The 25,378-nt window shown below is 38.4% G+C and overlaps 1 protein-coding gene across 1 annotated transcript in view; it reads right to left on the reverse strand.

Annotated features, from left to right (window-relative positions):
- The window catches only part of LOC106092176 (lachesin), a 318,974-nt gene that overhangs the window by 138,158 nt on the left and 155,438 nt on the right, over positions 1-25,378 (reverse strand). Inside the window, exon 5 of the mRNA XM_059365183.1 lies at positions 20,996-21,127. Within this exon, the coding sequence (XP_059221166.1) occupies positions 20,996-21,127 (132 nt within the window). The remainder of the gene's footprint in view (positions 1-20,995; positions 21,128-25,378) is intronic.

Raw genomic sequence — 25,378 nt, forward strand, 5'->3', positions numbered from 1 at the left:
AAATTCAATTTGTTTCTCGATTTTCGCTTTATTTAGTTTAGTAGAAACAACAAACACTTTTAAAATAGGTTTATTTCATTATATATAAGTTTTTTTTACACTTTAATTCTTATTGAGCTATGTAATTGTGAAATATCTTTGATATAGTTCAATTCAACCCCTAAGCAAGTGGCTGCAAATCCAAAGTCATCCGGCCTAAAGACAACTAAGGATTAGTTTGGTGAGTCAAGTTTTATATTTCACTAGCTGACCCGGGCCCGCTCCGCTGCGCCTTCTTTTACTTTATATGGAGCAAAAGCTTCCTTGGTATATTTATTTTCGACAATTAAAGAGCTTTTAGTGAAATACCATGCTACGAAAATAGTATAACGCTTGACTAACAGTTTAACAATATAAGTGCCTTAATCTGAATCCCATATGATCTTTATTGGTCCACGAATTTAAGTTTGGATGTAAGGTATACTCCATTCGTAAAATACTTTATTTCAGCCCGATACTCTCATGATGTCTGATTTAGTGGTGTTTTCGGGGGAGAGGTGGTCCCCAGATACTTAACCCTGAAGAAATATCAACATCGTGTTCTTCACTCAAAAACCATTTATATAAACCCCATATTGCCATTGGTTTAAGGGGAGTTTACAGAATGAGGAGTCCCCCAAACACATGGTCCCATATAGGTTATCAAATTCGTTTTCTAATCTCAACTATCTTTCATTTGAGCCACATATTGGAATGGTCAAATTTTTTTTTTTTTATTTGAACCCTATATTGCCATTGCCTTCAAAATTGGATATCAAATTCGTTTTCTAATCTCAAATACCATTCATTACTGCAAAAGCAAGCAAATATGTCCGGTTTTGGGTATGGGCCCTAAAAACTATGAATATCGAGCTCCACTGTCTTGAAGACCCAAATTGTCTTGGTGACCAAATACGTCCTCTTTGCGGGTTGTTATGATGGTGGAACGTCCCCTAAACAGTTGGTCCCTAATGTTGATATAGATTTCATGGTATACTCCCAAATACCTTTCATGTGGGTCCCATTTTTCCATAGTTGGCAAACATGACCGGTTTGGGGGGTATTTTTGGGGATGTGGCGGCCACTCAGTGACTTTGCTTTGAAAATATATATCAGATTGCGTCCCCCCTAGGTACCCCATCCGAAATTTGGATACCAAATTTTTGGTTGAAAGTTACTATAAGAGAGCGTACAAAATTTTTAAATAGCATCAACCATTTCAGAGATCTGGCGTTTTTGAAAATAAGGTAAGGGTCCACCCCCACTTCAGATATCAAAAAATTAAGTACCATACTTTCACCACGGGATCATTACGCACCATCTATGAAAATTTCACGAAAATCGGTTCAAGCCGCTTCTGAGTCTATAAGGTACACACAAACAAACAAACAAACTGACAAACAAACACAAATTGACTTTTATATATTATTTTTGGATACCCTCATACACTCATTCAGATTACATGTTTACTTAACATTTATTAATTTGGTATATTTTTTATACCCTCCACCATAGGATGGGGGTATACTAATATCCTCATTCTGTTTGTAACACCTCGAAATATGCGTCTAAGACCCCATAAAGTAAATGTATTCTTGATCTTCGTGACATTTTAAGTCGAACTAGCCATGTCCGTCCGTCCGTCTGTCTGTCTGTCGAAAGCTCGCTAACTTTTGAAGGAGTAGAGCTAGCCGCTTGAAATTTTGCACAAGTACTTCTTATTAGTGTAGGTCGGTTGGGATTGTAAATGGGCCAAATCAGTCCATGTTTTGATATAGTTGCCATATAAACCGATTTTGGTTCTTGACTTCTTGAGCCTCTAGAGGGCGCAATTCTCGTCCGATTTTACTGAAATTTCGCACATAGTGTTTTGATAACACTTCCAACAAGTGTGCTGAGTATGGTTGACATCGGTCCATAACCCGATATAGCTGTCATATAAACCTATCTGGGGTCTTGACTTCTTGAGCCTCTACAGGGAGCAATTCCTATCCGATTTGGCTAAAATATTGCAAGACGTGTTTTGTGATGACTTCCAACAATCGTATTAAGAATGGTTGAAATCGGTCCACAACCTTATATAGCTGCTATATAAACCGAACTGGGGTCTTGACTTCTTAAGCCACTAGAGGGTGCAATTATTATCCGATTCAGCTGATATTTTGCATGCGGTGTTTTGTTATAACTCTCAAGAGTTATAACAAATAGTTCAAATCGGTCCATAATCTGATATCGCTGTCATATAAACCGATATGGGATCTTGACTTCTTGAGCGTTTAAAGGGCGCAAGTATTATCCGATTTGGCTGAAATTTGTACAACGGCTTCTCTCATGACCTTTAACATACGTGTCGAATGGCAAGAATCGGTTTATAGCCTAATAGAGATTCCCTATAAAACGATCTCCCTATTTTACTTCTTCAGTCCCTTAAGTACGCAATTCTCACTAGATTTGGCCGAAATTATTTTAGCTTATTTTAGTTATATGGCAACGATTCCGTGCCTGCTTCTCAAGAGAAAGACTGAGCAGGGCCGGCGGCAAAGAAGTAGCCACTCTCAGAAGAGCAGGGCCCGTGAAGGTGGTACGTAACAGGTCATAGAGAAGTCATTCGGGTGTATTCTGTGTTTCACCTCACTTTCACTTTTCGAAGCCTTTCTACTTCGCCCTGCTAAAGTTCTGTGATAGCTTTTCTCCGCTATTAAAGCAATTTTTCAGATTCCCGTCGGAAAAATGAAAACATGATTTGTTTGCAAAGTCATGTGATTTGCAGACTGATATATAAAAAATCATCGATTTTAACTGCAGCAGAGGACATTTTTTCAAATAATTAAAAAAAGGAAATAATTGCCAACAGTTTAAAACTCACCCCACAAAAATCAACATCCAGATGTTGACGAAATTTGTCCTATTTTGTTAAAATTAATTTAATGTCATAAAAAGTGACGGTATTGTAAAAATATAGCTGAAGCAAATAATAAACATACCAACCATTGGTAATTATGTGTTTATTTGTGCTTACATATATTTTTATATATTGGGTTGCCCAAAAAGTAATTGCGGATTTTTCATATAGTCGGCGTTGACAAATTTTTTCACAGCTTGTGACTCTGTAATTGCATTCTTTCTTCTGTCAGTTATCAGCTGTTACTTTTAGTTTGCTTTAGAAAAAAAGTGTAAAAAATGTATATTTGATTAAAGTTCATTCTAAGTTTTATTAAAAATGCATTTACTTTCTTTTAAAAAATTCGCAATTACTTTTACGAGTATGAAGATGATTTGGCGTCAAAGGCCAGAGGACTGCCATCAATAAACTTGGTTAAGCCGAAGCCTTTCGTGTCGACGCAGTCTGAGTTAAAGGCGTGGGCGACTAATGCCTATGCAAACCTGTGGAACAGTGAAACGTTTGGTAGGGCGGCTAAATTCCTGTCGGGGGATCCAGATCGTGTGAAGACGATTCTATTTCTGATAGGAAGTAAGAAGATGCTTACTATAGCTCTCGGTATCATAACAAGACACATAGGACTACGAGCTCACTTATGTAAAATCGGTGTGGCGAGTGAAAGCATGTGTAGGGCATGCGGGGAAGATGATAAGACGTTGGAACATTTCTTTCGTCATTGCCCGGCTTTCGCGTTTAACAGATACCGGCACTTAGGTGGGGACACAAAACCAGACATGAACCAACTTTGGGGCGTGGCATGGAACTGTTTAAGGATTTTGTAAGTAGCTCGGAATACCTAACTTAGATTTTCTTTTTCGATTTTACTTTTATAGTATTAAGAGCGCACAACAAGCTGATTACTGGCTTAGGGGTATGTCCATAGTGGCACGGCATGTCCATACTGACCAATGCAATTAAGAGCTCAATAAATAAGTACTCGAGAGTGAAAGAAATTGCAGCGGAATGTGCCTGGGTCAACTAGTACCGCATGGAAAAATGCCACATTACCAATACCAGGAACATAATCGAAAACTTACGAAAAGGGATAGAGTTACTTAATGTATTTTGGTCATAACTACGAAGGTTGCAAAAGTTGCTGAAATTTTACATGTAGAATTTTAAGATCATCATTGAAATCGGTGTTTAATATCAATAGGGAGTTCAAGGGAGAACATAACTAAAACCTTTCTTAAAAACCAATTATACTGGTGAGGTAACATTATAAAGCATACGTATAATATAAAACACTTATTTTAAATAGGTTTAATCTCTTTAAAAAGCCCAACAACTTGCGAATAATCACATTCGCTAAATCAGATAGCTCTCACAGAAATGAGAACCTAAAGTGGAACTCCTTCCGACTGCCAGTGCGGGACACACACACAGAAGATGTTCTATAGTCTCTTCTTCCTCGATGTCCTCACAGCTTCTGTGAAAGTCGTTACTGGCAACCTTCAGTCCGTCAGCATGCTTGCCTATCAAACAGTGACCCGTCATGACGGACACAATGACTGAGACGTCTGTTCTAGCCAATGACCGCAAAGAGGTAGACCTCTTCACATTTTAAAAAATTTATAGTCACCAAATGTATACTGTCAATTTGAACCTGCACAACAAACTTCAGAGCTGTAGCTCAGTCTGTAAAGAAAGCACTTAGTGTAAAGGTTTTTAACAAGCCTTATCTAGAATCCCTAAAGTGATCTATTGATTTACCTTTGAAAGTTGCAGCGTTACTGATAGTTTGAAGGTCATGTGGGAGACAGTTCCAAAGCTTAACGGCGAATATAAATAGATGCCAATGTGAAACTAAGCCACGTTGTAAAAAAGGTATTAATTTCTTTCATCGGTTCGATCTTGCAAATCTTATTCTCTCAAATAAGTGAGATGGTGCTTGTATATATATTATCTTATGTAAAAAGGTCAAAGATCTCATGAAGAACACGTCACGAAATGATACACCATATAAAGATCTGGAGTAATGTAATGTAGAGTCCCGGCGATGAAGCCCATAAACATAGCATACTACACTATTGTAGAACGTATTGATCTTCTGACAACTACGAGAATCACAGTTAGCAAATATTTCGAAACCGTAGAATAGGCTAGGTAAAATATATGACTTTGCCAACAGCGTAGCTTAGAATACCCTTGACCAACAGCAGCATTAATATCGTCCGTCCACGACAAGGTACTGTTGAATGTCACCCCCAAGTTCTTTGCACGAGCCACGATCTCTAATCTCTCGTTAGCAACAACAACAACAACAGGTTCGCAAGTGCATCGTGAAACCCTCTTCTTAATAACAACGCACTTGGACTTAAGGGGATTAAGGCACAATCCATTAGTATATGCCCATTCATAAATCCTAGACTGGTCATGGTTCAGCATCCTGACATGGTCTACTAGGCTTTCCTTAGGGCTACTTATATAGACCTGCACATAAACCGCTTCATGTGGGTCTTTCAAAATGAAAGTTGATCTGGCGGATCGTCAATATATAAAGAAAATAGAAAAGGACCCAAAATTTAACCTTGGGGCACTCCTCGAATAACAAGTAAAGAACTAAAAACTGATGACTTCGAAACCACGGATTGGGTACGATTGGAGAAGTACGACATGATTAAACAAACAGACGAAGGCAGAAACCAAACAGGTGTTTTTACTTTGCCGGAAACGTATTGTGTTCGACTGTGTCGAAAGCCTTTGAATGGTCGAGTAGAACAAGCAAGTTCAATTCTTTATTCTTCAAGTTACTCCTTATATCCTCCTCGATATCTGCTAGAGCACTTTTACAGCTGCGTCCGGTACTGAAACCTGACGGCCTCTCACATAAAAGAGAGTTATCATTTATATACGAAAACGTCTACCTATACATTATTTTTTCAAATACTTTGGACAGAAACCACAAAATAGAAATGGGGCGAAACTCCCAGGAGTTCTTGGGTAAGGGTATGATTGTAGTGTACTTCCATACCACCGGAAATACACACCTAGTCAAGATACTGTTAAAAATGTGGTAATATGTAGCAAAATATATGGTAACGGTGCCTTAAGAAATTTTGGTTCAATGCATTGAGATCTGTTTATTAACACGAGATCTGTTTTAGCGATATTCCGCTCGTAGGTGCAGCGTCCCTAAACTCTTCCATCTACGGAATGCAGTGTTTCGGGTCTCAATTGCAACAATAATATCTGCCGAAAACCAAGGTTTAGTCTTGGAACAGATATGTCTCATAATGACCGTTAGCATAAGATCCTGGAGCACGCACACATTTCTAGATAAAATATGTTCACCTGATCGTCTACCGATTCCATATGGTATAGCAAACTCCAATCGATATCAGAAATTAACGACTATTGAAATCTCAAGATGAATAAAACTCCTCCCTTCTAAGAATTTCAAAGTTGTTGGACAGAAAGATTAAATCACGGTTGGAAAAGCTCGATGCGGAAAATTGGTCTTACAAGGAAACATTAGAAATCTTACTGACAAAGAACAAATCTAGAAGGGTACTAGAACTGATTAGTCGACATGGATGTGTTGGACGTTAATTAGCCCAATAAAGACATTGGCTCAGAGAAACTTGTGTCCAAAAGGATGTTGGAATTAAAATCACCTGCTATAATGACATCCGAGTAGCCAATGGTGTTCCACTATTTCCAAGAGTGGTCGCATGTCAATGATGTCTTTTTGGCCTATAGACACAACCAATTAACAGTTTTTTTCCGTAGCAGATATTTCGATGAACACATATTCAATGCTATCATTAACTTCTGATCTGGCACACATGCGAGTCCTTAAACCGCTACGGCCATAAATCTCTGTGCCGCCTCCTCAGCGTAGTCTATCAGCCCTAAACACCATATAAAAAATTTTTATTATATTTTTGTCAAGACTACAATAATTTTGTAGCATATTATTTAATATGACATGTTACCATTCACTCTTAAAGTAAATAAGCTATACTGCACGATTTGTGAAAATTCATTAAGTCACCCAACATATATTTCCTAACTGTACCTACGTGTAACATTTATGAGCTCTAGCTCAATCCGTAATGAAAGTACCAAATACGGTACGAAAAATAAGCTCTCTCCCGTTTATCCTCTTCATTTCGCAACAACAATCATGCATGCCAAATATCACCAAATCCCGTCTTATGCCTATGAACCAAGACCAACATTCGGACAAAATTTTATGATTTTAGCTTTAGCCGTAAATATATGGCGTGACTAAACGATTTTTCTGAAATTCGTAGTAATACGTAGAAAAATTACAATATATTACGAAATCATACCGAAGTGGTAGACATGAATTGTTTCTTAACGGAAGGATAAGACTTCATAGTTTGCTCAACTGAGTGACTACATGAGTTTAAGTCTTACACTAAAACATTGGTACTACTGAAACGGGGTAGCGAAGCGGACCGTGGGTATGATAGTCTCTTTATATATAAGAGCGACACGTGACTGACTAATTGCTGACTGAGTGATCAACGCCCTGCTCATACGGCTAAAGCTAGAATCATAAAATTTTGCCCGAATGTTGGTCTTGATTCATAGGCATTAGACGGGGTTTTGGTGATATTTGGCATAAATGATTGTTGTTGCGAAAAAAAAGGATGAACGGGAGAAAACGTACTTTTAGTACCGCACTTGGTACTTACTTTACGGATTGAGCTAGAGCTCATAAATGTTACATGTAGGTGAGTCGTCCTTCCGTCTGTCGAAATCACGATAGAGGTCGATCGCGCAATTACAGATACTTAATATTGATGAAGGTCATTGGGGATTGCGAATGGGTCATATCGGCTCAGATTTAGATATAGCTGTTATAAATATTAACTGATCTCCCAAATTGTCTTCTTGGGCTTCTGGAAGCCTCTGGTACTTTTTTATTCCTAATTGTCCAAAAACTTTTTTTGCGTTTAAAGTAGGTTGCCATAGTGTACTTAAATTCCAAAATTCAAAGCTCTAGCTTAATTATCAAATAAGGTACCAGAAAGTACCTATAGCGGTAATAAATGTACCACAATTTGTACCACTTTCGGTACAATTTTAAGAAACTTTTGTCGCCAAATCCTATTTTTTGAGACGCTCTTTAATTTGAGCCCAAAATCATAATTCTAGCCCCATCTGTTCGCGCTGGGTAAAAAGTCACCATTTCATACTTTTTAGTACCTAAACGTACGAATATCACAAAACCCCGTTTTATCGAGCGCGTACAACCCAAGACACACATTTGTGCGAAATCTCATGACTCTAGCTTTAGTCGTTTGAGCTGGCATTGATCAGTCAGTCAGCCAATCAGTTAATCGCGCGTCTATTTTATATATAGAATAAAGTTTCATCAAAATGGAACAACGAAATCTGGCGTAATATGTTAAAATTTTGTCTTTAAAAAATTTATTGAAACTTTTCCATAAAAAAAATTTTAGGAAAATGTTGTTTGGGCCAGATAAGCATAATCAAAAGACATTAAAAATGTTTAAACAAAATTTAAATTTTGGTTTTAAAAGATAATCTCGAGGTTAGGTTGTCCTTAGAAAGTTTTTGACTGTAAGTTTGTCCTTAAAAAATTTATTTTTATACCCTCCACCAAAAGATGGGGGGTATACTAATTTCGTCATTCTGTTTGTAACTACTCGAAATATTCGTCTGAGACCCCATAAAGTATACACATGTCCGTCCGTCCGTCCGTCTGTCTGTCTGTCGAAAGCACACTAACTTCCGGAGGAGTAAAGCTAGCCGCTTGAAATTTTGCACAAATACTTCTTATTAGTGTAGGTCGGTTGGTATTGTAAATGGGCCATATCAGTCCATGTTTTGATATAGCTGTCATATAAACCGATCTTGGGTCTTGACTTCTTGAGCCTCTAGAGTGCGCAATTCTTATCCGATTGGAAAAAAATTTTGCACGACGTGTTTTGTTATGATATCCAACAACTGTGCCGAGAATGGTTCAAATCGGTTCATAACCTGATATAGCTGCCATATAAACCGATCTTGGGTCTTGATTTCTTGAGCCTCTAGAGTGTGCAATTCTTATCCGATTGGAATGAAATTTTGCACGACGTGTTTTGTTATGATATCCAACAACTGTGCCAAGTATGATTCAAATCGGTCCATAACCTGATATAGCTGCCATATAAACCGATCTTGGGTCTTGACTTCTTGAGCCTCTAGAGTGTGCAATTCTTGTCCGATTGGAATGAAATTTTGCACGACGTGTTTTGTTATGATATCCAACAACTGTGCCAAGTATGATTCAAATCGGTTCATAACCTGATATAGCTGTCATATAAACCGATCTGGGATCTTGACTTCTTGAGCCTCTAGAGGTCGCAATTATTATCCGATTTGCCTGAAATTTTGTACGACGGATTCTCTCATGACCATCAACATACGTTTTTATTATGGTCTGAATCGGTCTATAGCCCGATACAGCTCCCATATAAATCGATCTCTCTATTTTATTTCTTGAGCCCACAAGGGGCGCAATTCTTATTCGAATTGGCTGACATATAATTTAATTGTGGTCCAAACCGGACCATATATTGATATCGTTCTAATAGCAGAGCAAATCTTTTCTATATCCCGTTTTGCCTAAGAAGAGATGCCGGGAAAAAAAACTCGACAAATGCGATCCATGGTGGAGGGTATATAAGATTCGGCCCGGCCGAACTTAGCACGCTTTTGCTTGTTTTATATAAATTATGTCTTTAGAAAAAATTTTATAGAAATGTTGTCTTAAAAAAATTATTGCGAGAAGAATCCAGCCCGTGCTGAGGTTTTGTCATAAAATAATATTACGCTAAAATTTTGTTTCCAGAAAAATATCATAAAATTTTTTTTTAAGAAAAAATATCATTAAAGTTTTTTTTTTTACTATGAATTTTATTACAATTTTGTCCTTTAGAAAAATCATTTTAAGCCAGCCCTGGTCTCAGCAAAATATTGTCTTTGTAGAATATTATACCTATAAAATTTTGCCATTATAAAAAAAGTGAATGAAATTTTTGTTTCGAATAAATTTAATACAATATTTATTTTGACAAAATCATTTAATGTGGGCTCGGTCTCGAGGGCCACCCCTGGCTCCCATTTAAGCCCGTCTCTCGATTATCTTTGTTCGGTTCTTGGAAGCTTTAATTTTTGCTGGTTTGGCAGAAGTTTGGTATGTATTGTAGAATAAAATTATGCCCTACAACTAAATTTATTTTGTATTCATTTTTAGCAGAATCCATGGTGGTGAGTTCCCACGATTCAGCCCGGTCAAACTAAGAACGCTTTTACTTGTTTTACTTCACTTTAGTTTTTCGAGACGATCTTTAATTTGGGAGTAAATAATTCCTCATAATTCTAGCCCTTTCGGCCTAGGCCAAAACGTCACCATTTTCGTTCTATTTAGTACTTTTTAGTTCTTAAACGTGCGAATATCACAAAATGCCGCCTTATCTAGCGCCTCCGATCCAAGGCCAACATTCATTCAAAATTTTCTAGCTTTAGGCGTTTGGGCTGGGCAGTGATCAGTCAGTCCACCACGCAACTCTTTTATATATAGAGATACCAGCATAACCCCGATCCGGTTCGCTACCTCTTTAGTTGGTATTCGAGATGACATTACAGAAGACTGCAAATTGTCAAAGTCTACAAACATCAAATGCGATGTTATGACAACTAAACAGTGTAACTATACATATATTTTGCGTAGCTAAATCCATGAATATCAAAAAATTCTTGTAGTCGATTACAAGTATTTCTATAGTTTTTATACCCTCCACCATACTAATTTCGTCATTCTGTTTGTAACTACTCGAAATATTCGTCTGAGACACCATAAAGTATATATATTCTTGATCGTCGCGACATTTTATGTCGATCTACCCATGTCCGTCCGTCCGTCTGTCTGTCGAAAGCACGCTAACTTCCGAAGGAGTAAAGCTAGCCGCTTGCAATTTTGTACAAATACTTCTTATTAGTGTAGGTCGGTTGGTATTGTAAATGGGCCATATCGGTCCATGTTTTGATATAGCTGCCATATAAACCGATCTTGGGTCTTGACTTCTTGAGCTTCTATAGGGCGCAATCCTTATCCGATTGGAATAAAATTTTGCACGACGTGTTTTTTTTTATCATATCCAACAGTTGTGCCAAGTATGATTCAAATCGGTCCATAACCTGATATAGCTGTCATATAAACCGATCTTGGGTCTTGAATTCTTGAGCCTCTAGAGGGCGCAATTCTTATCCGATTTGATGGATTTTTGCACGTAGTATTTTGTTATGATATCCAACAACTGTGCCAAGTATGGTTCAAATCGGTTCATAACCTGATATAGCTGTCATATAAACCGATATAGGGTCTTGACTTCTTGAGCCTCTAGAGGGCGCAATTCTTATCCGATTGGAAAAAAATTTTGCACGACGTGTTTTGTTATGATATCCAACAACTGTGCCAAGTATACTTCAAATCGGTCTATAACTTGATATAGCTGTCATATAAACCGATCTGGGGTCTTGACTTCTTGAGCCTCTAGAGATCGCAAATCTTATCCGATTGGAATGAAATTTGCACGACGTGTTTTGTTATGATATCCAACAACTGTGCCAAGTATGATTCAAATCGGTTCATAACCTGATATAGCTGCCATATAAACCGATCTTGTATCTTGACTTATTGGGCCTCTAGAGGTCGCAATTATTGTCCGATTTGCCTGAAATTTTGTACGACGGATTCTCTCATGACCATCAACATACGTGTTTTTTATGGTCTGAGTCAGTCTATAGCCCGATACAGCTCCCATATAAATCATATTATTTAATTGTGATCCAAACCGGACCATATCTTGATATCGCTCTAATAGCAGAGGAAATCTTTTCTTATATCTTTTTTACCTGAGAAGAGATGCCGGGAAAAGAACTCGACAAATGCTTCGGCCCGGCCGAACTTAACACGCTTTTACTTGTTTATATATAATATACATAGTCAAGGTTGGGTTAGGTTTAAGTGGCTGTCTGTCATCAAACTCACTTAGACGTTTTAGTCCATTGTGATACTACAGGAACAGAAGAAGGAAGATGCCTTCTAGTTCCTACCGTTGAACTATCCAGATCGCTTTGAAAAGCCCAATAACTTGCGAATGTTCACATCCGCTAAATCAGACAGGTTCTCAAAGAAATGAGAACCTAAAGTTGAACTCAATCTTACTGCTAATGTGGGACACACACAGAAGGTGTTCTTTAGTCTCTTCTTCAAAAGTCGTTGCTGGCAACCTTTAGTTTGTCAGCATGTTTTCCGATTAGACAGTGACCTGTCATGGCGGACACAATGTTCTAGCCAATGACAGCAAAGCACTAGACCTCTTCAAGTCTAGATGAGGCCACACAACCCCCTCTTTGTGACCGTCTATCATTCGTTGCCGCTCGGGCCTGGTCCTGAAATCTTAGCTTACATGTCGCTAGAGGCCACAGATTTCAGTGTCCATGGAGTGTGTTAGGTAGCTCCTAGTCTCGCACGCTCGTCCGCTTCACAATTCCCCGGGTTATATCCGTGGCCCGGCACCCAGAACTGGTGAATTTTGAACTGTTCAGCCATCTCTATGAGAGATCGGTTTTTGTGTTTAGAAATACGTTCTCCAGGGATTTAATGGCTGCCTGAGAAGATATTTATGCCAAACGTCGTAATGACATTATATCTTAGCCATTCCACCACTTCCTCAATTGCAAGGATCTCTGCTTGATATACGCTGCAGTGGTCGGGTAACCTTTTTGATATGACCAGTTCTAAATCTTTAGAGTACACTCCAAAGCCCACCTGGGCTGGTGTATATAAGTCTATGTAAATTCTGTTACCAGACATATTGTAGTTCCAATTGGTTCTATCAGGAATTGTGGTACAGTAATTTTTATCAAAAAGCGAATCAGGTAGGGTGTAATCTACACTGCCTGGAACATTGGATATTGTATCAAGGATAACAGTGTCCGTAGCCGCCACATGACCAATAAGAATGGTACCTTAACCTCACGGCAGTGGTCGCTGCAATTTGGGTAGCCACAATATCCAGAGGCATAAGATGAAGCATTAAATTCACTGCATCAGATGGTGTCGTCCTCAGTGCGGCTATGATCTGACAACTGCAGTATATACCCAATGCATGACACGTGGTCTATATCCCTAACTTTTGCCAATGGCCCTCTTGCAGGTGTATAGAGCAAGAGTGGCCTTTCTTGCCCCTTCAAAAATGTTGGATTTGAAGTTCAATTTCCTGTCCAGCAAAACACTCAGGTATTTTGCGTTTTCTGTAAATGGAAAATCTCTCCAACCAAGGAGACAGGTTCCACTGTAGGTAACTTGTATCTTCTGCTGAAAAGGACTACTTCTGTCTTGCACTGATTTATACCCAGACCACTTTCAGAAGCCCACTTTGCTGTTGCACGAAGAGCTTCCGTAATTACCACGTCATCAGCATACTAGACCACTTTTACGCCTTTTTCTTCCAGAGACAATAATATTGGGTTGCCCAAAAAGTAATTTCGGATTTTTCATATAGTTTTTTCACAGCTTGTGACTTGATTTAGAAAAAAAGTGTAAAAAAAGTATATTTGATTAAAGTTCATTCTAAGCTTTATTAAAAATGCATTTATTTTCTTTTAAAAAATCCGCAATTACTTTTTGGGCAACCCAATATATTGTTAATAACTATATTCCAAAGTAGAGGAGACAGTACACCTCCTTGGGGAGTTCCGCTGCTGACCCATCTTTTTAGATCCACAGATCCCAAGGCTGCCGTAATGCATTTTTTTGTAAGTAAGTTATTAATAAACTTTCCTACGGTAGAGTTGATGCCTAGAAACTCCAACTCCTTCATGATTGACGTCCGTTTTACATTATTGAAAACACCTTCAATGTCAAGAAATGGTACCATTGTATATTCCTTGACAGAGAGAGAAACAGCCCTTCACGACTAGGTCGTGAAGGGCTGTTTCATTGGATTTGCCTTTACTATATGCATGCTGCTGCCGCGACAGGCGATCTCCAAGGATGTTTGCCCTAAGATATGTTTCTATCAAACTCTCAAGAGTCTTCAGCATAACCCTACCATGCCTTCGTGTGGTAGGTTCTATCAGAACCAGGGAACCAGTCTATCAGACACAGCTTGTTATTCCACCGGTGATACATCATCAGGGCCTGGCGACTGAAAGGAGTCGAAACTTCTTATCGCCCAAAGGATTTTCGGCCCAGACATAATTTCCCTAAAAGCCTCCGTCGAATGCATATCAGAGACAACCTCTTCTGGCGCCACATTGTCCGTTGGAGAATTTCCCGGGAAATGTGTACCAACGAGTAGTTCTAGTGTTTCCTCACAAGACATTGCCCATACATTCTCTGACTTCTGGATATACCCCATAGTAATAGGTCTCGAGGACAGAATCTTCCTTAGCCTATAGGAATCCGTGTATCCTCCACGAAGCTGCAGAATGCTATCCAGGATTTGTTCTGAGCCTTTCTAAGCTCTTCCCTATATTTTCTTAACTCAGCCTTATAGATGTCCCAATCGTGTGGTGCTCTTGTGGGTTTTGCTCTGTTGAAGAGTTTTTAGCAGTCCTTCCTTAGACCAACCAGCTCTGGGGTCCACCATGGCGGTCGCTGTTTGCCCCTTGGCTTGGCACTAGGAACTATTTAAGACCGGAGGCAACACGCTGATAAGACGTATGCATCAGCTTATCTGCGCAATCTGGCTAGAAGAACGCATACCCGATGATTGGAACCTCAGCATACTATGTCCCGTACACAAGAAAGGAGACAAGACGAAATGTGCCAACTACCGAGGAATAAGTCTCCTCCCCATCGCATACAAGATATTTTCGAGCTTACTGTGTGAATGATTAAAACCTAAAGTCAATAAGATAATTGGGCCCTATCAATGCGGCTTTTGGCCAGGTAAATCCACTCTAGACCAGATATTCACACTGCGCCAATTCCTGGAGAAGACCCGAGAAGGACAACACCTACCATCTCTTTGTTGACTACAAAGCCGCCTTCGATACTCCTTTACGTTCAGAGGTATTTCAAGCCATGTCTGAGTTTGGTATCCCTGCAAAATTGATAAGACTCTGCAGGATGACACTTGCTGATACGCGTTCCTCAGTAAGAATAGGGAAGAAACTCTCCGAACCATTTAATACCAAACGAGGTTTCAGACAAGGAGACAGTCTATCGTGTGATCTCTTTAATATCCTGCTGGAAAAGATTATACGAGATGCAGATGTGAATAGATATGGCACACTAATCACAAGAGGGCACATGCTACTCGCCTGTGCCGCCGATATCGATATCATAGGTCGGTCACCGGAGGTAGTAACTGCAGCCTTTGAAAGAATCGAAAGAGAATCAGTGAAAATGGAGAAAGTTGGGAACCACAGCTTTTAAACAGTCAGTAACTTTATCTACCTCGGCACCGCAACCGAAGCGAATGACACCAGTTTTGAGATTAAGCGAAGAATAATACTGGCAAACAGATGCTGCTATGGACTAAGTAAGCAGTTTAGAAACAAGGCCACCTCTCGACAGATGAAGATTACACTATACAAGACACTGATACTACCCGTGCTATTACATGGTTCTGAAGCATGGGAACTTGTGAAAGCAGATGAGGAAGTGCTTGGAGTATTTGAGAGAAAGATTCTTCGTAAAATATATGGACCAGTTTGCGTTAATGGAGAATATAGGCGACGTATGAACCACGAGCTCTATGAGCTGTACGACGACGATAGCATAGTTACACGCATCAAAATACAACGGCTGCGTTGGCAAGGTCATGTTTTCAGAATGGATGAAGAAGCTCCAACTCCAGCAAAGAAGTCTTTTGAAGGCAAACACGGTGGTACACGCAAACCGGGAAGACCAAAAGCCCGATGGAAAGATCAAGTTGTGGGAGACACCTCGAAACTTGGTGTCAGAAATTTTGGAACGCTACCATACGTTCGGCTAGTGGAACAAATATTCTGTCGTAGCCAATTAAAGTAAAGTAAGGTTGAAATATTGGGATAACATTCCCTTAGTCTTCCAAGTATCGCTTCAGGATCTGAGGGAATCCTTGGTATCCAAGCATGCTACATTGGTCGAGAAGGAATATCTTCCTTCTTGTCGCCAGATACATACTGCCAAGATGTACCTGTATCTAAAATTCAAAGCTGTAGCTCATTCTGTAAAGAAATACCATTTTGTACATTGTAGTACCTAAATGTACAAATTTCGAAAAAAATCTTCTAGTCGCCAAATTCATACTGTTAAGGTTTCAATTATTCCACTTATGGTATGATTTGTCACGACATATCGTACTTTCAAATTGGTTAATTCTAGCTGTAGGCGTAGATAAGCAAAAATTCAGACCTCTAGCTATTGCAAATAAGGTACACAAGGTACCAATTTCGGTCCTAAAATGTACGAAATGTTTATAGACCATTTAGTCACCCTTTATATGTTTCCTATTTGTACCTCCATGACAAATTTCAGACGTTTAGGTTTATCTGCAACGACGCTAACAAATGGCACCAATTTAGGTATCAAAATGAACGAATTGTGAAAATATAATTTAGTCACCCATCATATATTTTTAGTTTAGTCATAGGCGGACATTTATGACGCCAAAAGCCTGGGTTCAAATCCTGGCGTGAACATCAGAAAGAAAAAGTTCAGCGGTGGTTTCCCCTTACTATTTCTGGCAACATTTGGGAGGTATCCTTCATGTTAAAATTTCTCTATCAAGGTGTCGCTAAGCGGCACTCCGATTGGACTCGGCATAATAAAGGGGACCCCTTATATTTTGAGCTTAAACTTTAATCGGACTGCATTCATTGATCGAAAGCACTCTAACTTTCGAAGAAATAAAGCTAGGCGCATGAAATTTTGCACAAGTACTTGCTTTTAGATATAGCTCCCATATAAACTGATCTCCAGATTATACTTCTTGAGACCCTAGAGTGCACAGTTCTAATCCTATTCTGATGAAATTGCACAATGACTTCTCCAATGACCTTCAACTTACGTGCCAAGTATGGTCAAAATCGGGCCAAAATCCGATATAGCTCCCATATAAACCCATCATCAGATTTTACTTCTTGAGCCTCTAAAGAACGTAATTAATATCCCAGTTTGCTGAAATTTGGCACAGTCACTATATCCACAACCTCTAATATACGTACCAAATATGGTCTGAATACTTCTCCGTTCGCCCTGTGCAAACAGACACTATTTCGGTTATTTTTAGTACCTTATTGTATAAATATCACCAAATCTCGTTGAAGCTCGCACCTCCAATGCAAGACCAGCATTCCTTGAGCATTTTATGATTCTAGCTTTAGCCCTGGGCAGTGATCAGTCAGTCAGTCAATCTAGCTTCTCCTTATACCCTATACTGTGGCACAGGGTATTATAACTTAGTGCATTTGTTTGTAACACCCAGAAGGAAGAGAAATAGGCCCATTGATAAGTATATGAGTCCACACAGAGTCATTTACTGATTCGATTTGTATGTCCGTCGCTCCATGTTAATCGATCATGCGATCGTCGCCAAACATTTTTTGACTAGAGACGAAGCCTATTGAAATTTTAAAAAATCGGTTCAGATTTGGATATAGCTCCTATATATATGTTCGTCCGATTTCCGGTAATAATGCAATAAAGTGGTCATTTGTTAAACGGTTATAACAAAATTTGGCACAACGGATTCTATTATGGCTTTAGACAATTCGCGATAATTTCATATTAATCTGTTCGGATTTAGATATAGCTCCCATATATATTTATCGCCGATTTTCACTTTTAGAGCCTTGGTAAGGGCATTTTTTAACCGATCTTCTCAAAATTTTGCAAAACGCTTTCCTTTGTAATAAGCAAAACATTTGCGGATTAATGTTAAAACCGGTTTAGATTTGGATATAGCTCCCACAAATATGTTTGACCAATTTTCAGTAATAGAGCAATTAAATGACCATTTGCTAACCGATTATAACAAATTTTGGCATAACGGATTCTCTTATAGCTTTCAGCATTTTTGGGTGAATTTCATATGAACCGGTCCAGATTTAGATACAGCTCCCAAATATATATCCGATATGGCCTTTTAAGGTTGTATAAGGTGAAGTTTTGGCCCTATCTTTACAGAACTTTGATTGAGGTGTTATATGTTATCCCAATACGTGTGCGAAATTTCGTGGAAAACGGTGCAAATTTAAATATAGCTCTCATCATGGTCGTAGCCAGGATTTTATTTTGAAGGGGCCCACCCCACATTTTATCAAACTTGAAAATTGCAAAATTCTTCTGTTACTGTGAAATTGGTAAAGATACCTTAATTTTTTTTTTTATTTTTTTTTTTTTGAAAATTGTGTTATTTATTGGGTGCAGGAACTGGCCCATCGACGGTGACATTTAGTCATAAAGTCAGAGCTGAATTTTGTACTGATTGCCAACACACTATTTATAGTCCGATCCTTATCTTCCAAAGCCTTTAAAGTGTGGTTGTATTTGCGAATATCTTGCATCCAACTGTTGTCGTTTATGCTCATAATTTCCATCGTGTCTCTATATGTGCAAAAGTTTTCCCAATTTATTGGAGATATAAAGGTGGTAGAGCTAAACAATCAGAAACAATCAGAGATTACTACGTTATTGCAGTTGTAAACTTTTTTCTTTCTTTGCCCACTAACTGATGTCAAATGAGCTAGAGGTGAACGTAATTGTAATATAAAACTTGTTCCCATATATAATAGTCTGCTGACTAATATTATCTTAACACATTTCCTCTCTTCGTGTTTCACAGTGAAAATTAATATTTTTCAAATACTTTTGTAGATAATAGATCTTGAAGCAAGAAGACTTTCTGATTTCATTCATTTGGGCATTCACATTATTTATGATAAAATCTTGATAAAATTGTTATGTTATATGATATTTTTGTAGTTTTTCAAAAAAGTAATCGTGAAAAACATTAGAATTTCACTGTACAATAAAACATTTACCACATTAACGAAGTTATGATTCTGTGCACCTGTTGGAAGTTGTATTGATGACTTCGAACGCTAAGACAACGGCAATGGCTCTCGCCGTTGCTCCGTTGCACACCTAAAATGGTTGAAAAGTCTTCTAACCAAAGACGAAACGCGTCCCATAGTGGTTGGTGTGTGTTGCTATCTTTGGCTTTCCTTTTCCATTTGCATCTTCGATCATTCAGCTCGTCTCGAAAGAGAAACAAACAAAAATTGTAAAATTTATTGATCTCGCCCTAATAGGTAAAAAAAACTTGAAAAACATTTTAAAACGTTTTAATTAATATTTCACTGTGCTCATATCTATAGTCAACGTCAACAGAACTAACAAATTTCTACTAGAATTTCTGTCCCCTGGTTTAATTTAGAATAATTATTTAAAAAATTAATGTGAGTGTTTTTTTTTTCAAGGTTTTAAAATTGTGTTTCCGAGTTAAGGACTCATTTCATTGAAGATGTAATTCAAATAATTTAAAATTAAATATTTCTAATTATTTTTTGGAAAAGTTTTTTAGACTAATATTTCATTTAAGGACATTTTTGAAATAATATTTTATTACAGATAAAACTTCAACTAAAATAATAAAACGAGAATTAAGAGAAATTCATTTAGAATTTATACCTAGAAACATTTTTGCTAAATGTTTGTCTTTCGAAACAATTTTTATAAAAAAAGAAAATTCCATGAAGATGTTGGCTTCAAGAAACTTTTAATATCTTTTCGTTTAAAATAATCACAAAAATTGCATTAACCATTATCGACGAAAAATACCCAAGAATAGAACTGGCTTTGAAAAATTCTAGCTCAAATTGGATAAGAGGTATTGTAATGAAATTTGGATTGGCGTAAAGTGGACAACTGAAACCAGTTACAACAATTTTTGTCGTCATATTTTCGGGGAAAATTGGCTTGTCGAAAGTCGCCAGTTTTTTCTATCCCAAACCTCAAACGAAAAAATTTCTCAAAATTCTTAAGAGTGAGATTTCTGGAATCCGTTTCAATGTCTTGTTGCATTTGATGGTTTCCATATTAAATAAATAAATTTACGGCAATAATCCAACTTCTTTTGATAGCATGTGCGATTTTATGCCGAAATCATTAAATCCATCTATTTTAACTAAATGGTTATAAATTATTAAGAAAATGATTTTTTTCCAAAAAAAAACAGACAAAAATTCTAAATATTTAAATAAAAAACGGACAACGTAATAGAGGTTCAAGCCTAATGGGTTTACATTTTGTCTTTAAAAACCTCCCTCCGCTACATCTCCTTGTTTCTTTCAACCGATATGGAATTTTGAGCTTTAGTGCAAACAATTTTTTTCCTTCTTTTGACGTCCCACTATATGTGCACAATTTAATTAAAATCGGTCCAACTACACTCACATATAGCTCCTATGTAAATATTTTTGCCGATATACGCTTTTAAGACTGGAGTATACACCCACAATTTAGGTCGTATCATAAGAAAATCTTGCAAAGTTCTATTCGATGTTTCAATAGGTAGTGCTGTGGTAGACTCAATGGTGTAGGGTTGATTTGACTATGGACGAATAAAGCTTTTCTCCAAGATACACGAGGACAATTATATTAACATCGTACCAAAGACGACAAACATGAACGATAGCTTACAAGCTTTTGTAGTTTTTTCCTAAATTTCATTTCTGCATTTACATTGTAATACAATTAAAACTTTTTTGTCACTCAAATGTTATTTTCAATAATTTAATTTACAAATTTGCCAGATGATTTCCAAACTTACAGATGTAAAATATCGTTTTTACTTTTTGGAAAATGTAAAATTGAACAACTGGCTTTTTGCCTCTGAAACTGGGTTTTGGGACCGATTTTGCCATAAAAGAAAGGTTTCTAGCACTTGGATAGTATGTGGAAACATTAGCTTTCGGTTGGCAAAAAAAATTGGTTGAGGCAACGAAACTCTTTTCTATGTGTAGTCTATGGAATCACTGATATTTACTTACAATTAACGTGAACATCAAAGCGCTTGCTTACGGATGGGGGCACTCCGTTAGATGCTATGCACAAGTAACCACCCATGTCAGTTCGGTGTACATTGCCTAGTACTAGTCTTTCTCCTTCAACCGTTTTTACAACTGCAAAAGAGACGAAAGGTATTAAATTAATAATATATTAAAATAACATGTTGAATGAATGTACTATACCCAAATACTAAAAAAGACAATATATATTTTCGCTTTATATTCTTCAAAAAATTTTTGTCAATACGACTCAGTTCTCATGACACTTTGAAACATTGAGTTAAAGAACATATGATCGATCTAGTAAAAAACCCTTATATACTTCATTAGACAGAAGTAATCATAGCCAAGGCTAAGAAGTATGGCAACAAACAGAACAAAAAACAGAGATGAGATGATTTATGCAGTCATCGATATCGGCTGTGCATCCGGCAGGGTTTCACCAGATCGTCGGTCCCAGATGAGGTATTAGGCAAACGAACGGGTTATCGAACGGGTTATTGTGAGAAAGATGGACATCCCACAGTTCACAAAGGCGACGGTCTTCATCAAGGATGTGAGGCGCGGAATACCGCATGATGGAAGTCTTAATCAATCAAAACCAAGGAACTCTCCTTGTGGTGGGCATCAATTAAGTCTCAATATTTGAAAGACTAGGATAAGCAAAGATCCTAATACTAAAATATCAAGAAACGCAGGGGCGAGAGACCCAACACAGCCATAAACGACTTTCTCGAGATTACGAAGACTAGGATGGATAAAGATCCTAATGCTGAAACATCAGGCAGAGCAGTGACAGAAAACTCAATGCCACACAGGGAGCCGACGATGGAACCATTGCCGACTTTCTCAAGATTCGGAAGACTAGGATGGGCAAAGATCGTCGTATTAAATCATCAGGCAGCGCAGTGACGGGAAACTCGATGCAGCCTAAAGAACAGGGAGCAGACGATGAAACCATCACCCACTCCCAAGAAGCCCATCTAATGGAGGAACAATTATTGAGGTCATCCAGATAAACCTCAACCGAAGCGAGACCGCTATTCACGCCCTGATGGAGAAAATCAGCAAGAGCATGATTCATATTGCCTTAATTCAGGAGTCATGAACTACCCGAAACAATGTTTCTGGACTGGTGCGATACGAACTCTCACCACATTTCGTGGAGTAGTACCAACACTACGTTCGGCTAGTTGAAAAAATATTCTGTCATAGCCAATTAAAGTAAGTAAGTAAAGTAAAGTTAGTACCAACACTAATAAGCGGGTCCAAGCCCTGGCAGAGTTCTGGAATACTAATGTCCTAATGACACTTTACCAGATCGCCAAAACGTGCCTCCTGGGAGCTTTTCTGCGAACAAGTCGACATCGTTAATCACGCCGCAAGATGTAAAAGCTTCTCTCAAAAGCCCATGTCCAATCTGAAACGCTAGAAGACGACATGGAAGTCAGATCAGAGACAACGGAGGTCATGTTGAGGCTTTTGATTAAAATCTATTTTCCACAGAATACGCCAGGACTCACGGAGATACCGGAATCTTTGAATAATGACGTTGATCGAAGGTTTATAATTACGGAATTTATGGTGAAGGAATCCTTGAGGAACCTCAAACCATTCAATTCACCCGGACCTGGTGAAATATTTCCGACGTTACCACAGAAGAAGATAGTCTATCCTACCTGGTCAATATTTGCACAGCGTGCCTGGGACTTGCACATACTCCGAAAGCCTGGCAGGAGGCAAAGATTGTGTTTATACCCAAGCACGGCAAGGCAAGTTACGCGACACCAAAAGCCTTCAAGCTTATAAGCCTTCCTTCCTTTCCACTCAAAACAATGGAACGTATTGTGGACACCATGATAAAGACTAGGACATCCACCAACTGCTCAAATACGAACAGTATGCCTATGTCAAGGGAAGGTCGGAGGAGATTAACCTGCACGAAGTTGTGCATAAAATAGAAGTATCTTCGATGCCAAAACGTAGGAAGACGTTGGTGGGCCAATTTGACGCACCACGTTTCCTCAATAGAACGATCTCGATATCTGACAAGATCAAATACTTAGGTGTGATCTTGACCAGGAAACTGAATTGGAGGTGTCACATTCAGGAGTGTGCTGAGAAGGCCCACAGATGTTGGGCACTATGAAGACTTATGAAGGCCCCATTTTAGGCCGTAGGCTCGAGGATAGTCCACTGGCTCACAGGGCGTGGTGGACTGCGGTGGAGAAAAAAAGTGCAACGTAAGGATTCAGAGAACATGTTGTTTTGGCTTAGGCTGAGCAATGAGGACCACGCCCACCAGCGTACTCGAGACTATTCTATTCTAGATATCCGACCCATAGACATACAGATTAAGTCCGAGGCAATCACTGCGGCTATGACACTTAAGGTGTTGGGAGAATGGATTGAGGCTGGGAGCAGCTCATACCATCGCGGTATAATCGAAGCAACGATAGGAAACCTGGAATTAGTTTCCCATCGTATAACTGTGACGACACTTGAGGCCAAATGCGAGGCATTGCTGCCGGCGGCATAGTCTTCGCTTGATGGATCCCTAGTATTGCCATTGCAAGGCCAGGGGTCAACATTGAAAACCTAGGGACTGAGATCTGTTTTAAACTGCCTGACCATAATAAAGTCCTGCAGGCGGAGATCCGGGCGATAACGGAATGCGTGAGGTGGAGTGATGTTAACTCGAGGACGTCGAGTATGAATGATCGTTTTGGTGCCGGGCCATAGCGGAGTAACTGGGAATGAGAAAGCAGACGATTTGCCAGTGGAGCCTAAAGAACTGCCTTCAATAAACTTGGTTAACCCGAAGCCTTTCTGGTCGACGAAGTCCGAGTGAACCCTGTGGAACAGCTAAACGGTCGGAAGACATCGAAAATCCTATTGGGAGATCCAGATCGTGAGAAAATAAGGCTACTACTGAAAGGAAGTAAAAAGTAAAATTTTTCCCAACCCATCATTACGTTAAACATTTCATCCCATTTATCAGCATACCAACATCATAAAAAAACAAACATCGTCATTTCATTATTATTATTATTGCCATAGCAATGAACATCTTCATTTCCATCATGAACAAAACGTCATTATCATCATCATAACCAACACAGCTTCATTAACATCTCCATAACTATTAAAACTTACTTATTATCATTACCATTACCGTCATTATTATCCCCATAATTATCAATATCACTATAGCCATAGTCATGTTTTAGATAAATAATCAGTAATTTCAAATACTTATATTTGATTGCAATTATTAATTATTTGTGCGTATTTATTCCAATAGTCATCAATATACGCAGTTGATCTTGTGTGCGTGCCAATCGGCTGACTTTTTGGCAGCTTGTTCGTCGCACCCTACGCCTTTGTTGATTACGATCGGGTGCTTTGGTTATAGCATACAGCACAGCATCCCAAGCCCTTTTGGAGTAATGAATTATCAATAAGCAGATTAGAATGCAAATAAATTCCAAACAGATAGTCTCACCCTTCCACCACCTGTTTTGTTCGAAGCATATACATTGCGTGGACGTTCGTTGCTTCTAGCAAAGCTAGTTATTCATATGATCGATATGTATAAATTGTACTATGTACTTATAAATATAACACTTTAAGCTATTTTAGTTATTTTGTAAATAATATATTAAATACATGAAAGTTAATTGTTAAGTTAGAATTTTGTGCGAAGTCGATTTCTTCTTTTCGTCCAGCGAACGGGCAACATCTAAGTATTCAAGCGAATCCATTGCAGCCTTTTTTACAGCCGAATAAACCTTTGAAAACCTTTGTGTTTTTTTTTCTTTTTAAAGGCGAAAGGGAATTTACTTGATATTTCTCTACATTTTATTGCTGCCGAAACCAGGGTGTACATAGTTTAGCGCTTCTTGTTTAAAATCAAAAATTCAACATTAGCATAACATGTCTAATTTGCCTTTTTCATTCAAAGTATAGTTTTAATTAAAACACCGTTTACTACGAATAATACCCTAGGAAATATAAATTTTTAAACCCTCCACCATAGGATGGGGGGTATACTAATTTCGTCATTCTGTTTGTAACTACTCCAAATATTCGTCTGAGACCCCATAAAGTATATATATCTTGATCGTCGAGATATTTTATGTCGATCTAACCATGTCCGTCCGTCCGTCTGTCTGTCGAAAGCACGCCAACTTCCGAAGGAGTAAAGCTAGCCCCTTGAAATTTTGCACAAATACTTCTTATTAGTGTAGGTCAGTTGGTATTGTAAACGGGCCATATCGGTCCATGTTTTGATATAGCTGCCATATAAACCGATCTTGGGTCTTAACTTCTTGAGCCTCTAGAGTGCGCAATTCTTATCCGATT

This window comes from Stomoxys calcitrans, chromosome 3 (assembly GCF_963082655.1).
Source record: "Stomoxys calcitrans chromosome 3, idStoCalc2.1, whole genome shotgun sequence".
Classification (NCBI taxonomy): Eukaryota; Metazoa; Arthropoda; class Insecta; order Diptera; family Muscidae; genus Stomoxys; species Stomoxys calcitrans.